The sequence below is a fragment of the Serinus canaria genome, chromosome 6, assembly GCF_022539315.1.
Source record: "Serinus canaria isolate serCan28SL12 chromosome 6, serCan2020, whole genome shotgun sequence".
NCBI classification, from domain to species: domain Eukaryota; kingdom Metazoa; phylum Chordata; class Aves; order Passeriformes; family Fringillidae; genus Serinus; species Serinus canaria.
In genome coordinates this window covers 28,028,523-28,046,371 of record NC_066320.1, presented here as the reverse complement: position 1 = coordinate 28,046,371, position 17,849 = coordinate 28,028,523, and the positions used below count along the sequence as shown (strand labels likewise).

Here is a 17,849-nt window from a genome sequence, read left to right as displayed (position 1 = left end):
TGTACTTAGGAATAAAACATTTTTTTATGGAGCTTATACGTGGTCTCTTCAGAAACCATGTGATTTCCTGTAGCATTTGAAATACTAATTCCATGGGCAGAAGTTGACAGCAGGTTATTTTACCCAATGTATGCATGTAGTACGATACCAAAATAATTTAAAAATTAACATTTAAATGGAGAGCATCCAATCCCCCACAAACCCAGTATTTTTTTCCAGTGACTCCCCAGCATATTAAAACCCCAATGATTGACAACTTCCTATATAACGCTTGACAAAACAGAAAACTGTACTTCAGTGCATAACTAAAAAACCATGATGAATGTGTTTTAACATCATGGTTCTTACTTCAGCTCCTCATTTTTGCACCAATGTTCACGTCAGATGAAGAAAAAACCACCATGCATTCTTCATATTCACAAACTTTCTTGCATTGATTAACGCAACATTTTATGAGACCTGAAAGAACAAAGTTAAATGAACAAGAAGTGAAAACTTATGATGGATGTGTCCCTCATAGCATTTAGATCTTTTCCACTTGATTAAAAATTCCTAGTTCCTCTTCACTGAATTGTTTAGTTTTTTAGCAGTCTCTGTCCTGATTAAAACAAATTAGCATCAAAGATCCCCAGCTGAATGAGGAATCATTAATTGAGAAACATGCAATGCTCCTTAATTACCTTAGAACAGTCAGAGAACAAATAATCTTGGGTTTCAAAGGGGTTTGCATGCACTGTGCACCGTGGGCTTATTCTCTGTGTCTGCTGGAATAAAAGTAGACTTGCCTGTACCACTGAGGGATATCAGTACAAGCCTCAGTAAACACATTGTAGATTGTTTATCTAAAGTGGAGAAAAAAACATAGCAAGGCAGTGGCTGACTGGAAGAGATAGATGTTTCCATTTATTATGTTGACCATGGCTTTTGATTTGCTTTGCATATTCCAGCGTTGACTGGGAAAGAATGAAAGCTGTTCCTTAATATACAAATTAGAAATGTGGAAGCCAGAGCAGGAGGGCTTTACTCAGAAGCACCTAACAAAATGTCAGACATGGAGGTGCAGAGGGTGACCATGTACTTTGAAACAGCAGGGAAAAAGGCAAAAAGAATTCATAGAAGCTGGCTCAAAAGGAATCTAAGGATTATTTGCTATGCCTGGTCACTTTTAAGCTGTGACTCAGGCCAGTTAGTGCCAGCCTTCAGAGGAGAAGGAGTAACTGACTTTTTTAAGGGCACAATATACTTACTAATATGAATATCCTAACATTTGTTTTGCTTCACTGGCTCATAGAAGAAATCCTGCAGGAAAATGTCACTCAATGGCACTGAGTGTACTCCTGGAGTGGGGCTGTTATTTACATTGCTTTGGCACTAAAGGTAATTGAGCAAGTGTTACTAACCTCAAAACTGGACAGGAAAATTAAATACAGTGCAGAGCTACCTGAGCTCTCTGGGAACAAGCTGGCTTGTCCCAGTGCCAGGCTCCTGTGCTCTCTCATGAGCTAATTAGCTCTGCAGAGCAGCAAGCTACTAGCAGGGGTGCAGGACAGTGCTGATGCAACTACACCCTTCTGGTACCTTAGATTAACCTTCAGATTAACTCACCTAGAACTAGCTGGAGGGATTTGCACCATACTGCTGGTGCTATGTGAGGGTATCCTCTCAAAGGGAAAACCAAAAGCAAAGGGAACAAACCCCTGATGCAATAGAATATGTTTGCAGCTGACATAGCAAGATGATCCCAGTAAATACAAACACCAGAGTAATAAATTTAAAAAACTAGTCCCTGCTCCACAGGAAGGGTTTGGGCTGGCTCCCAGTTTCTATAAATCTGTGCCAATACTCTGGATTTCACCATGGCTTTTTGCTGAAATGGATACCTCAGAAGGGCAGTTTTAAGATCGAGTTAAGAACTTGGTCTCAATATCAGATCCTGCTGTTGGTAGCCTAGAACTTGAGGGGCAGGGGTGCCACATCCAGCCACTTACACTAAAACCACCTTGCTGGATCTCTTTTCAGTCCACAGCCATGAAATTTATGTTCAGCTGGAAGGTCTCAGAGATTTCACTGGGGCTCATTCTTCTCCCTAAGGATAGTATCCACCCATAAAGCACAACCCCATTTAGCTATTTGATGTAAACTAGAAAGGAAGGTTGGAAAACTCCTGAAGCCTACAGAAGACACCACACTCTTTATGCAGAGAGACATTTTACATATTTGCAAGCAAGACCACTGACTTTAAGCCAAACTAATACTGTTATAGGTGAGATCCATATATATATTTATGTGTGTTTTTGTGTGAGCACAAATGTACCATTTGGAATAAATATGAGTTAGATAAGCACTTCATTTTGTCTCCTCTCCTGTGAAAAAGGCCTTCTCCTGTGTATCACACTCCTGAGAGCCAAAGGAGAAATCAGAAACCGGAATATCCTGGTTTTCCCTGGTTTAACGTTTAAGTTATTTAGAATTTAGTGATGCTGGTTTTGTTGTTGAAGTTATAATCTTAATGGGTACATCTACTGATGCCCTTCCAGTTGGCCTTCATTTTTAGAGACAATAAACTGAACTAGTTGATATTCCCAGACAGCAAAACTATTGCTTGCACATTGCACTGTCACAGGGACACAGATAAAGAAACCTTTGCAGTCCTGGGTTGTTTGCCATCAAAGCAAGGTTTTGCAAAGCTGGTGAAAGCCACCAAGGACTCAAAGCACTCCTTGTGGGTTGCTAATTCTTATAAAAAATGCAGTTTGTTGTAACAGAAGGTTGAACAATGACAAGGTAAATGGCAAATTCTGAGTGCTTCAATTTTGAGGTACCATTAAGCTGCACAATTTTAAAGGCCTCTTTTGAAAAATGGATTAGTTTATTAAAGAAATGAAATGATAACATAGTCTAACATTAGCAATTTCAGTGTCTTAGTCATGAAGAGAACATAAAGTTGCATGTTTTCCTTTTTATGGGACTGGGAGAGGCACACTCTATGAAAAGGCAATCTGGTTAAGTAATAAAAGAGCACCTTTACAGTAATATGAATCATTGGCTTAAAATATTTTGATTTCTCAAACATTCCCCTCTAACCCTCCAAATACTGCAGAAAACAGCCCCCAGATCTATTGCACCACAGAAATTAGGCAATGAATTGGCACACCAGCTCTAGCTAGAGTTGCTTGGAGCGTGGCATAAAACAATACCTTGGACACACATTTGACTCTTAAAGCTCTGCTGACTGCAAAAACCTGGGCAGGCCAAGGAGTGGGGCCATGTTAAAGCAATATTACTTGGAATTCAAGGCCTTTTCTTCATAAAGAAGAACAAATTCTCAGAAAACGCCTGACTAAATCTTGGGAAGGCAGATAATAGAGAGGTCTAAGGAGAGGGTGGCCCCTGAGGTCATGGAATACTTTGAGTGCATATGGTTCAAGAAAAGCCCCAAAAATGGGAGCAGCTGGCTGGATATTAAAACTGTAAATGTCTCTACAGGAGACAGCCTTGTCCCAGCAGAGACAAATATAAAAGCTACAAGTAAAACTTTCACATTCTGAGCAATTAGAGAAACTGAGTAGCAACTAAGGACAGGTTTGAAGCTTTGGAAGATTTCTATTTGAGTGTGTAGATGAAGTGTAAGATGATTGGAGATGCTTTAGGAGAACTGCTGAAGAAACCATCAGCATACTCCCAAGAGGCAAGATCAAGGATTTGGGAAAGGAATCAGCATCAGAATGTGGAAAGGACTGCATGTCTTCAGAACCTGGATCAGGTTCAGGATGAGACTGAATCAGAAGAAAATGCCACGAGACAAAGCCACTTCAGAACATTTGGAGGGCATGGTGGAGAGGGTGGGGCAGAGAAAGAACATGAATGCCTGAGCAGAGAGCAGAACCTTCACCTGGAGGCAAGAGCATCACTCTTTTGCCAATCTGATGAACAATGCAAATCCTTTCTTTTCAAAGAAGAAAGTTACAAAGGATGGGCTCGAGCTGTTTGTGGAGCTCAGCTCTGAAGGGATCCAAGAGGCAATTACAAGCCTTTGGGAAGAACTTGGCACCGTGTGTTGACAGGGTTGCCATTAAATTATTAAAAGCAGACGGAGGTAAACAAAGCCAAAGGCTGTACAGAATAATTCTGTTGATTTCAGATAGCTGAAAAAAATTCAGAGCAATGGAAAGTGGTTTTCAGAAATGCAATGTAAAAGCTAGTGGAGAGAGTGTCTGTGTTTTTCGGAAAGCCTAAAAAGCTTTCTCAGAAGGGTTTACATTTTTGGGGGGTTGTTTTTGTTGGGGATTTTATTTGTTTGTTTGTGTTTTAATAAAGCAGTTAATTTCAGTAACATCAATTTGGATTCTGGAAAAAGAACTCTTCCAAGTTTTGAATGATCATGATGTATTTGAAGACATTATAGTCAGAATGAATACACACACTTCGAGATTTTAAGAAATCTTACAAGGCTGTATTGTGGCCTTTGAGCCACATTGGAGGCATTTTTAACTCCATAAGACATTTTTTAACAGGCCTAATGACAATTTGCAATGAAGAAGATGGAGCACGAAGAAGGTGTAAATTCTCTGGCCCATTTAATATAAATGAGGGATTAAGGCCTGGAAATGCATTATCCCTGATAGTCTTCAGTATGATTGAAATGTTACATTCACTGGCATTTCCAGACTACAGGGGACAAAGAAGTGGAGCACCTTTGGGATCCCATGGTCTGGGCAGCTGGGAATGAAGCAGAAGGTGCTGAATGAAAAATGGCTACTTGAAGAAGAAAAACAAAGAAGAAATAATATAAAATCAGGCATCTAATACGCCCAAAAAATAAAAAATACCAGTAAACTGAACAGACTAGTAAAACATTTACCCAGAAAAGGAAAATGACATCGATAAGCAGAATCAAGAACAAATCCTGTGACCATTGTTGTATGAAAAGTCACAGAGTTTGAATATCTGCCAGCAAATAATTTGGTTTGGTTGTTGTTTTTTAAAACTGTGTTTTTTAAAATTGTGTCTCAAGTTGTGATATAAAACACTAACACCTAGCACTATGGAATGAACCTGGTATGAAATAACTTAGTAGCTAAAATACACTCAGCACTCTTACAGTGACTGTTATTTTTAGATCAGTAAAGAGCTCTGAGTACTCTCTATACATTAATTAATTAATCTTAAATATTCCCATGTTATTTAGTAAGGTTAATTTTATCATGCCTAAGTATTCAGTTAGGAAACCTTTTCTGGCCATACTTCCACCATCTATTTAGAAGAAGAAATAAAATTGCCTGTATTCATATATTCAAAATATTTCTATACCTGACCATTTGGCTCTTAGAGCTTTGGAAAGAGATGGGGAAGAGGAGAATTGCAGGAATATTGACAAATTTCATGTGTGAGAGGAAGTTTTAACAATTTGTGTAGAGTTCTTTCACAAAAACATCCATGCTGGTTATCCTAAACAGTGTTCCAAAACTATGTCTATTTTTTCTCAAATATGTTTTATAACTGAATGTCTTAAGAGACCATCAGGACTTCCCATGAAAAAATAAATTTTGCTTCATGTTAGTCCCTAAAAATCCTAAAGTAAAAATGACTTTTTATAAATACTGACCTTAGAATAATTGTCAGAAAGACACAAACCCTCAGCAGAAAGTTCTTGATATCTTTTAGGAGTATTTGAAGAGCTCCATCTTACTTTTTTCTTGCTTCTTGTCAAAGTAAAGGTCTCTTAGAAAAAGGCATTTACTAAAATTGGAAAATAGCACAGCTAAGCACTGTTTTGATAATATCATAGTTATTGTTAAGTGAATAGCAATTCTGTCAAAATAATATTCTTTCTGTATTATTGACTCTGATCTTAGCACATAAGAACTTCTACAGGCAAATAAACTAGAAGAGGAAAGATACAAAAGGACAGGAGTTACCTCACCTTCTGCACCCAGAGTTGGACATGCTGAAAATACTGATAACCAATTGATAACAATTGATAACAACTGATAGTTGATAACATTTTCTATCCAGTGTTTCAAGCACACTTCTATATCCTCACTCAGAAGGACAAACACACTGAGGATTTTATTTCTGTAGAAAGGGCTGTTATTATGTACATAAATAGTCACTGAGTTAGCCTTCATATAATTCAATGTAATATGTGAGAACATGTAAAGAAACAGAGACTGTTCTGATTTAGATCAGCTGTGAAACCAACTACATAATCCATTATACATGTATATTTATAATATATACATATAGGCACACACACACACACACACATACATATGCTTCAAAAATAATTGTTTGCTTTGCTCATTGGCTCTACTCTTGCTTTCTCATTTTAGAAAAAGGCAGTTTTTAACATATCAGCAAGGGCACAGAAATGTTGTTTCAAGACACAAACAAGTTTCAGCATACATGACCAAGCCTGGGGTGATATTAGTCCCTCTTCAGTCTCACAATAAATTTCAGAGAGCCACTAGAATTCCAGCTCTATGTACAAGATGATGATTTTCCAAATCAGAAATACCTGCAGCCATGGAAATGGCCACATGTGGCCACACAGGCAGTCATATAGAAATATAAACAATCCTTATGAAAGAAAAATTGCATTAAATAAGGAAAAGCTGAAACAACATATGTATGGCCCTGAGTTGTACAAGCCCAGATTGTGCAAGGACTTTTTTTGCCATCTTTGTGCTCTCTTGTCAGTATTTAATGAGGAAGTACAACTGCAGACAGCATGGGAAGTTCTGGCCACCTGCAGACATTTCTGGGCTTGTTATTATTTTTTATAAGCACCTAAAATAGCCTTGGGTATTCCACACTTTAGATCTGAAATAAGTATCAGCAAACTACAGCTTTTCAGGTAATTCTGCATCTTAGACAGTGGAAAAAATACAGTTAATTTATTTCATTTTCCCCAATAATGTTGAATATTCTGAACAGGACAACTTTGCTTTTAAAAAAGAGGGATTGTAAATCACCTTTAACAGAGAATTTTTCTTTATTGTCAAGAAACCTTTCAGATGCTTTTTAAAAAATTGGTAATGAAATTAGATACATCATGATTTTATGATTTATATGAATACCAGGAAAGTTATTATGCATGAAGATTGAACATCTGATAAAGTGATCCCAAACTAAAATTCTTACCATCAGGATTCCAGCCTCTACATTATATTATTTAGAAAATAATTATTGCTTCAGATTTTACAAATAACAAATTCCATGCCCCAATCTGAAATTGTCAAAATGTTTTTAATTTGGGAAGATGAGAGGAAACTTTATGTATAAAAAGAGCAGTCAGCTACGAAAATTCTCAAATCAGATGAATTTGGATGTTCCTTAATGGTATATTCATGCCTTAACATGTCAAAAATTTGACCTTTTTTATTCAATAATATTAATAGTGGCAACATACTGATAACCTTTTTTTTTGTACAGGTGAACAAACATTTCATTACATTTCATAGGAATGCAATGAACAGAAGCAAACATTCTGAAGAGTGCAAATTCAATTGAAGTAGTTTCAGGATTTTATATAAATATAGAAATACAAAGAGGAACTGAAGTACTGAACCCATGTTACCATGGACAGGCTATCTCATATCTGGAACAGTAATTTGTAGCTGCTGGATTTCCCTCAGCAGAACCCACAGATTGAGGAGGGGGAGGTTGAATCCTGACAATCAGAACTTCACTGGGCCTTACTTACCAGAACAGCACTTACTCATTTATTTTTCATCCAATAAAAATCACATTAAGAGTAAAACAGGCCATCCAACATTTTCTGACTCTAAGAAAGGGTTCCAAAGTTAAATTGGACAACAGGGTTTAAAAAAATTATGGCCTTTTCTTGACACAATCATAATGGGACTGTTCAGAGACCATCTCATCTGATGTACAGTGGTCGTTACCAAAAAGTTTGCACTTGTCAACAACTAGTAAAATGTAGTTATCAGACATTTATGCTATTTATATCTTCCAAAAAGAAAACTTTGGTACGTGTTTGCAAACTTCTTGGTTTTAAGTGTGGCCATTATATAAGTATTTTTATTTACTTCATTATTATATGAATTTACTAATTTGCATGCAATCAGGGATCCTGGGAGTAGAAAGATACTTCAGAAAAAAAATTCTCAGAGTGAAGGGAAATGCTGAATGATCCCATGACAAACATGCTTTTCTTGTACAGTAAAATAACATTTTCACCTGAAAACACAGTGAAATGGCTGATCACTATTTGCCTATCTTCAGTGTGCAGTAAAATATTTTATTCCCTTTAAAACTCACACCTGATTTTCAAGTATTTTTCAAACTCTGCTTGAGATACAGAGGAATGTAATCCTGTGTCAATGAGCACAGTCAAAACTCTCCTACAGGACTGGATGGTCTTTCTGTGCATGGGGTTAACAGTGCATTCCCAAAACACACTGTACATTCCTTATGTAAAATTCTTAGATTGAGGATAATACAGAGTTTGGAATATATTTCAGACTAGTGGCTCTTTCTTTTTCCTAAGTGTGTGCATCATGTAAACCAGTCCCATCAGTTTATATTCACTTGAACAGATTAACTTTAAAACTGGCAGAAAGGGCTGTTTTCAAAGGACAATTTTTTCACTAGGCTAAGTAGCACTGGTTCAAAGTTCCCAACAGAACCTTTAAAAATGAATTTTTAAAGTTTTAGGTTATATGAGGTCAGAATAGGCAATAAAAGTCACAAGATGGTATTATTTTAAGATAATAATCTTATTTTAAGATATGAAAATACTGAAACAATCATGCCAGTATAAGAAATAATTATACCATAATTCATAAGTGCATAATTTATCAAAACAATAGAGCAATCATGGTTAGATGCAACCTAATACTCCTGTATAAGATATAACTACATACTGTACAATTGTTCCTTTTCAATAATTATTTTTTACATTTAGTCCTCATCCAAATTAAGCTGAGTACTTCTATGTATGAATGGCTTTAGGAAATAAACACAACTCACAACAGGGCTTTATTACTGCTACTGCACCACCATGGCATGCAAGTAACTATGTAGTCAACTATAAACAGTAAAATGTCATCATCTTTCTGAAATAAAAAGAACATAAAAAATACAGATATAGTAGTAAACATCAATTATCTTTTTTTTATATCTTTCATATTTACCAAAAGTCTATCATTACATGAGACATTTATACCTCTGTATCACTCTCCCATACTAGGATGGTGGCAAAATTCAGAGTTGAGAAACTATACTTTCAACAAGCTTGTACAAAACTACTGGTTTCATATTACACTCTGTCAATGTGCAATGCATAAATGAGAATATGACACATCTGCTACCTGCCCCTCAGCATTCTCTCACTCTTTTCTATGTTTATGAATTTTGAGTAAATAAAAAGAGTGAGGGCCATTAAAGCTGGTTGCCAGGTTATCTGTGGTGGTTACTGAGCCCCCAAAAGACTAAAGTCCTTCACAAAGGAAATTCTTTCATCTGCTTTCTGTTGTTGAGTACTGATTGTGTGAGGCTCCATACTGTTGTAGGATTTGACAGCTAATGTTGGAAGCAAGATGGATTTTTAAACATTTATTTATTTATAGAGGGTAATTCCTGAACAGGTGCTAAAGTGACAATGAGATGAAATTCTGCAATTGTGAGGAAAAAAAAATATCCACACTTTATTATAAAAACAAAAACAAGAGCCAAAATGCTGACTGGGATTAATCTCTTCTGCTTACAGGTCAGGACAATATATAGATACTAGCAAATTTCAATATTGAAATGGGAGCAGGTTGAATAACAGCATTTTCAACTCTCCTTGGATTTGCAGTCTCGGGAGACTCTCTTGGGAAAAATACTGTAAAGCAGCTTTTCCATGCTCAATTAATTTTGCTGATCATTTAGCTGGCATGGAGGACCCTCTTTGTAAAATATCCTTAATTCAGGACAAACTCTGAGGTACAGAAAAGAAAGCCCACCCATCACTCTTCTGCAGCACAAATTATGTTTATGAGGGTTTTTTTTCAATGTCAAGAAAAATAATCATTAAATGTTTAAGTCATAGTATTTAATAGAATTATCTTTCAAATATTACATGTGGTGTTCTTGGGATGCACCTGTGCTAAATTCAAAAGCTGCTTACCTCTTCTGGGCAATGGTAAAAAAACACTTAAATCCAAATGATTCTCTTTATTCCTGCTTGCTGGAAAGAAATCTTAATGCCAATTAGAAGGAAAGAACTGTACAATTCCCATTGTTACATTAAGCTATACAAAGATTTCCTTTAGCTTCTTGGAATTTGCTCAGTTTTCAATTATACAATTTGTTTCTTCATTACAAAAAAATCGTGAAGTTTCTCCTAGTCCTGTCCAAGGATTTTCCCTGCTCTGATATGTTCAGGATTAAGAATACTCAGTATTTTATTTTGTATTTTGTTGGTACCAGGATCCACTCTTTATTAAAGCTCATCAGGCACGCTCATACCTACCAGAAGTTAGTTCTGCTTTGGGGGATGGCAGGCTGTGTGACTATAACAGAGCACAGTACCTCATGTGCTCATCCATAGATTTGCCTCCATAAAAACTGAGGCTGTAGTATAGCTTTCAATGGAAGCCATTTAAAAAGAAAACATTACAGAATATACAATTGTAGTTTTTGACTCTCAGACACAAGTTCCTTGACGTGTTGAAAGGTGATGCTTTCGATTCCTGACTCCTGAACTCTTATCTTTACAGTCTGCAGGCTTCTGTTGTGAAATGTCTATCAGAGCACTTGCAATTGCAAGACCTGTAAGATAAATAAAAGAAAAACAAAATTTAATGCTCAGCTTTCCTGAGAAGAATTCCAGAGCAGCGTGATGGTTTCTTTCAAGGCAAGTTTATGTACTTTCCCGGAAGTGATCAGTTTCATTTCAAAGGCAGATAACAAGTTCTCACTTTCTTAAATGCTACTTGGTAACAGTGAAGAGACAGTGGAAGGAAAAAAATGCAGTTAAAACACCAGACTGGAAATAAGGAGAACTGAGTACCATTTGTGTCTCTTATTGATTTGCTGTGTGATCTTAGCATGACCTCTCTTTATGACCATTTTCCTGGTTATGTGGACCAGAAGCTTTCCAACATGAACTTTCTCATATTAAAGGTATGTGCATTGCATGCAGAAATTGAGAAAATCATCAAATCAGAAAATAAGAGAGAAACAGAAACTGCATCTAGGATAACCTTGTATCCCTGAATACTGCCTTTGCAAAATATATATATATATGCCTCTTTAATTGGGGAATATCCAGAAGTTAATATTTACCACAAAAAGATATGAAAATATCTTTCTAGAAAGCACAGATCTGTAAACAAGTAGTGAACCATGATGGCCTGGGTAAATTCTAAATGTTTTCAACTCACAAAACTCTTCTGGTTTGGATTATGGGTAATTTGTTGATATTTCATGACCTGTTGTTATCTTACCAGGGTATTGCCAAGGGCATACACCAGCATGCTTAGGAATCATAGAAACACAGAATATTCTGAGTTGCAAAGGACCCACAAGGATCATCAACTCCTGCTTCTGGCCCTGAACAGGACAGTACCAAGAATCCCACCGTGTGCATTGTTCACATCCTTCTTGAACTCTGTCAGTGCTGTGACCACTGCCCTGGGGCCTGTTCCAGTGCCAACCACCCTCTAGATGAAGTATTTTCTCCTAATATCCAACCCAAAGCTCTCCTGGCACAACTTCAGGCTGTTCCCTCGGGTTCTGTCCCTGATCACCACCGAGCAGGGATCAGTGTCTGACCCTGTTCTTTCCCTCATGAGGAAGCTGGAACTGCACTGAGGTCGCCCTCAGTCTCCTCTTCTCCAGGCTGAACAGACCAAGGGACCTTAGCCACTCCTCATCCAGCTTCCCTTCTAGACCTCAGAAGTTAATATCTTAACAATTTACTCTTCCATTTCCTTGCTACTGCATCCTTTTTAGAAATTAGTAACTTCTAAAATGCTGTGATTAACAACACACAGTCCTAGGCTTTTAATATTGCAATCAAATGGATTAGGAGTATTCACATCATTTATACTTTCTACTGCAAACAAATCACAAAAACTCCATCTACATATAGCCAAAATGTAGATAAGGATGGTGCTGACTCTCCATGCAACCCAAAACTTTTCATTCTCCAGCCAATAACACCACCACTGTCCAAGGAAGCCTTTGAAAGCACTTTTCACCATGTTTAACAAGAAGTATCTATTCCTTACCTCAAGCCAATATCAAACTCAATTTATCTATTACACAGATTCCAATTTTGCAATACTTCTCATGCAATCTCTCATTACAGCTCTTATCTACTAAGAAACTGTGCACAAATTGTTTTTCACGAACAAGTGTTGCTACAAGTCTTCTTTCATAATATAAGATATATGATCACATTTAGTTCAGGTTTCCAGTATCCTGAAAAATCTATGCTGTTGCACACTGGTAACATCACCTTTCCTAAGTCACAAAAAAGTTGCAAGAATTGATAAATGTGCATCCAGATTTTAAAAACGCACGCTACTGTAAACGCTAAGTACAATTATCATTGATACCTTTCAGGATATGTAAGAGCCAAGATGAATCAAGTTGTTTTTTCTTACATACACAAATATTTCGTGCCATGAGCCAGTGATGCTTAAAATTGGACTCTGACAAATTAAATTGTTGAAATCTTTGAGGCACCTTTAAAGTTTAGACAGTATACTTAGGTATTAGCAAATTCAGGGATAAAACCTAAGTAACATTTTGATGATTGCTTACATGTCATCCCATCTCCAACAGCTAGGCTTAGGGACTGGGCTAAACAGAAGGAGTATTATTAGTAAACAGATTTTTTAATTTAATAAGCTACTTTAAAATATATTTGGATGCATTAAGCTAACCTCACTTAATATAAAAACTATCAAAAAGGAATCCTTAGGTCTAACACTGCATACTGGGATGTACATGTTGATAGAATTCCATTAAAATCAGGTCTCTACAGAAGATCATTTTTCAAAATGTCACACAAATCATCTGATGAAATTCATTTATTATGTTCTCTACGCCCAGCATAGTTCCTTGTTATCAAAGCAATACAATTAACTGGTGGAACAATTCATTATTTCAGACTGGCAGTCTAAAGGAATTTCATTTACCAAGTCAAGCTTGTGCACAGACACTTTGTGCAAGGAGAATTTACATCAAAATAAAACAGAAGAAAATGCTGTGGCTTAAATATTCATTAAAAAAAAAAACCCAACAAAACCAAAACATTCCCTTGATGTTACAGGTTTTTAATCTAAATAATAAATGTGAATACATTTACAGTCATTGAAGTTGGAACTGTAAATTGTACAGTGCTCAAGATGTGTTACCTCAACTCCTAAGTTATTACATTTACCCTCCCTCTCTGAATGCTGCTGTTTAAGTGTCCTATCTAACATCAAACTGGTATTTTCCAAATCAGTACAGGGTCCCTGGTTGCTTCTGACTCTTGAGCAATATGGCAGAAAGGAATAGTGGAATCAGAAAGGATCCCACATGGAGACTCAACGGGTCACCTCTAATTTCTCTAAATTCAATCTTAGTTGCAGAACCAGCCCTATTTTTAAATTTAGTTTGTTTTCCTACCAAATGTTATAGAAATAACCTGACCTAGTTCTATGCTGCTCAAACAACCTCTAGCTGGTTTTAAGGATCTGCATGTACAAGTCATTAGAAGTAAGCCCAGTCAAATTTTAAGTGGAAAGTATATTTCTGTAAGAGATAATTGCATCCACAATGAGGAAAACACCAGAGGAAGCAATATGAACTTGGTTATCTTTAGCAGAACTATTGTCTTTCTTAATGGAAGTTAAATGTTAACAGTTTATTCTCAGGAAGTCTCTAATCATAAAATTACTGAGGTGTGAATTTTTTCCTTTTTTTTTTTTTTACACAATAGTGCAAAACTATTAATCAGTAGAGGGATAAAATTCAGCAAATCAAATGAGATTACCTTGAAAAGCACATTCACAGATTATATACAAACAGCCCTTTAATCCTGCATTCAAACCAGAGCATCTGAAAAAGTCATTCATTCTGAGATGCTCTCCTCCCAGTCTCTGTAAAAACAGGCAGTACTATATATTTTAATTTTGCAGCAAAACAGCTTCATTAGGCGTGAAAGGTTAATTGCAGGTTTAAGTGCAGTTCAGGGAACAGTGCACGGGTCTGTGGTGAATAGCACAGTCTGCTACAGGAAGGCTGAGTGCTATAAACTGTTTGCCCTGCTGAAATGTTTTACTACCTCATTTACTAACTGTCTTCTTTTACTGCTTGTATTTGTAGTTCTTCTAAACCTTTAATAGCTACAGTTTTATTTCACTGTAATCAGATTTAAATGGAAATACCCATGCTGGGATGTTTAAACATTTTTCCTCTGATTGTATACAACTACATTTGAACTGATGTAAGGCTATGCTATCTCTCAAAGTAGAAAAAAACCCCTACATCGGAAAAATTAGTCTTACATAATGGTGTGCATATTTAAAACCTTTCTTTCCTCCTCTACTGTTCATTTTAATGAGAAATGCATGGAATTCTTACTATCTCTTTTGTTAAAAGTAAGGGAACAAATAATGACCTCAGATTAGGCAGGTAACTGGAAATGTTTCCTTTCAATTTGAATATGCATTATTCAGACATAACATTTGGATAGATGTCTTCATTTGATTAAATTTCTACACGTCATTGTTATGCAGAATCAGAACATTCAGAAACCTGAAGACAATAAAATAACTACGAGTCAGGTAGATCAATTAGATTTGTTTGACATTTCAACCAAAATTATAGTCATTGTTTAAGGTGACTTTAAGCAACGAAAATAAAATGCCAGCTGCCATACAGAGACACTTCAACAGAAAAGACTGGGTAAACACTATATTATTAAAGTCACGGCTTCACCCTTCAGTGCCCACAAGGCTTTGTGTTCCTTCCATCTGTTAATTCTTTAGAGATTGGCATTACTGTACATGCTCACCCCATTCTGGACAGACTCCTTTTATCATAAAGGATCTCTTACTCAAAATATTGCCACTGTGGAAGACTTACTGCCCATGGAAGTCTGTAGAAATGGATCAGAGCTGTTTGAAGATGCACTCAGTGATGAGAATCACAGACTGTGGTGCCTCGTGAAAGCCACCATAGCACACAGTGAAGCAATGGAGGCAATTTCATGTTCAATAAAACTGTCAGTTATAATGTAGGGAATTTTAATGAACTCTGCCATTTATCAATATCTCAAGTCTATAAAAACACTTTCTGAAAAGTACACAATGTATATAATATGTGAATTAATGGTATATGCATATGTATATATATATATATATATATATACATATCAAAATTATGTAATAATGTAATATAAATATGCTATTATGTAACACTTTTATATATATGCACACACACAAATCATATACAATCCCCCCAGTTAATAATGAAGTTGTGTATTACCTACTTCTTAATTTGAAGAAACAGATGACATTGACCATCATGTTTATGGAATGAACACATTTATTCTTCATAGAAAAAAAAATTTGTTCATTATGATGTCTGTAATAGTGGGGGAGCATAGCATTCTAGAAGCAGCATAACATTCTAAAAGATTGTTACTAGGCAGTATTTCTGAGTACCCAGGGAAGAAATTCTCTCACTTTCTATGAGATACTGTGCTAGAAATAGTCATATTCAATTTAGTTGTTTAGCAATAGTTTCACAATTTTCTGGTTGTTCCTGTGTTCCCAACCAAACTGCTTCCAAGCAGACCAACTCAGGCTTCATTTTCATGACTGAAAAGGCCAGCCTGTTCCTTGTGCTGCATACTCCTCTGCTATGGATCAAGTCATGCTGGGAGACATCCAAAAAGGCACATAAAACAGAACCAGAACAAAATGTGGTACTTTAAAACGTGATGCACAGAGCCCTCTCCTAAGCAAGTACAAACCTGATACAACAGTACTTTCCAGGAGAAAAATTAAGAGTCATCTGAAGTTCAAGACTGTATATGGCAAGAAGAACACAACAGATCTAAGTTCATTTCAAAGTCAGAAAATAGTCAAATCCTTCATGTGTATCTGAGTTTCCTGATCTGGCAGGTGTGCCTAGACAGTATCCAGAGATCGCAGACTTAGTCACAGAGAAAAATAATCATAAGCATCTGCCAGGAACAATAAGTGTCTTCATAGCCTGTCATATTGAATGTTTTTTTTATTTGAATTAGATTATTTTTAAAAGGACAAGCTGACAGCACCTCAAATTCACAGTCTTTTTATGGGCTTCTCTTCCTGTTTGGTGCATGAATGTGTATTTTAAGTTGACACCGTTCTTACTTTTGGAAAGATATATTAAACAAACTAAACTAACAAGGAAATTACTTTGGGCAAGTAACCCCATCATTTTTTTTTTCCAGTGATAATTTTTGCAAGATGGGAAGACAGCCAAGGGGCCAGGAGGTATGTTTTCCTTTTCTTTTGCATATAACTTAATTAAATAAGGAAAATATGAGACAGAGCTTAAACCATAACAATAATAAACTAAATAATGATAGTGTGGAATTAAATAGCCACACACTAGTAGAGAGAAGATGTCATGCTCCTTTTTATTACACCTTTGCCATTTAGTAATAAGGGCTAACTAAAAGGGACTAAGAAATTCTTATTCCCAGAATAGACTTATAAATTACCTGCTGTCAGTTTGTGGGAAATGCAGACTATACAATAAAGGCTCTTAGAAGAAATGTTCATCCTTTCCCAAATTTTCTCACTGTGAAAAGGAAATGGCCCTACATATTTGTGTGAAATATTTGTATTCCACGGGGCCAGTAAGGATTTTTTTCTCTTTTTTTTTTCTTTTTAATGCAGTCAGGCAGTTCTCCTTCCCTTTCAGAGTGAGATATCCATAGTTTGGTCTGAAATCCAGGTCTGTACAACATCTGGTGCCTTTCAACAATCCAGCCTGCCAGTGACTGAGAGCCAGCATGGGCTGTTTGGCCTCTCTGGATATGGACAAAGGGAAGGTGACAAGGCACTCTGGGATGCTTCAAAAGGTGTCCTGGTGAAGTGGACCCAGTGGGGAGCTGGAGATTTTACAGTAATGGAATGGGGCAATCTGACATTGATTCACTGGAGCTTTTTTCTCCCACCCTCTTTTCTCAGCTCAAGCCCTCCTGGAACATAAGAACCATGGGACCATTAAATTGTTTAGGTTGGAAAAGACCCTTATGATTATGGGGTTCCAACCATTAACACTGCAAAGTCCACCAATAAAACGTCCCTGAGTGCCACATGTCTTTTAAACACCTCCAGCAAAGGTGATTTCACCACTTCCCTGGGCAGCCTGTCCCAGAGCCTGACAACCCTTTTGGTGAAGAAGTTTTTCCTAACAGCCAATCTAAACCTCCCCTGGTACAACCTGAGGTCAAATCTTCTTGTCACATTGTTTTTAACAGAATGATAACAAAAAACACCAAAAAAGGAATAATCTACTTAGAATATGTGCAAATCTCATGCAGATTAATTCCTTGCTGCTCTGCCACTGTATATTACACATCATGCATTAAAATGCAAGTAATTACACATTTTTCTACAATGGACAGTAATATTTGAAACATTTGGATTACATTTTCAGTTTGATTACATCTCACTTCCATTGAATCATTTATCCACATGCTATGAAAAACATCTCTATTCTTGTGATGTTGTGCAGCCGTTTAATTTGTTTTCAAGAAAATCACTATAAACTAATTTGCTACTCTGCAAGAATTTGGTGAGATGCATTAATCATGCCAGAATCTAATTTGGTCTTGTAAA

At 36.5% G+C, this 17,849-nt stretch overlaps 1 protein-coding gene across 1 annotated transcript in view; it reads right to left on the bottom strand.

The window, feature by feature from the left end:
* Positions 1 to 6,820: 6,820 nt before the first annotated feature.
* ATRNL1 (attractin like 1) overlaps positions 6,821 to 17,849 on the bottom strand; it is a 431,686-nt gene continuing 420,657 nt past the window's right edge. Inside the window, exon 29 of the mRNA XM_009087164.4 lies at positions 6,821 to 10,779. Coding sequence (XP_009085412.1) covers positions 10,655 to 10,779 — 125 coding nt within the window. The 3' untranslated portion in view covers positions 6,821 to 10,654. The remainder of the gene's footprint in view (positions 10,780 to 17,849) is intronic.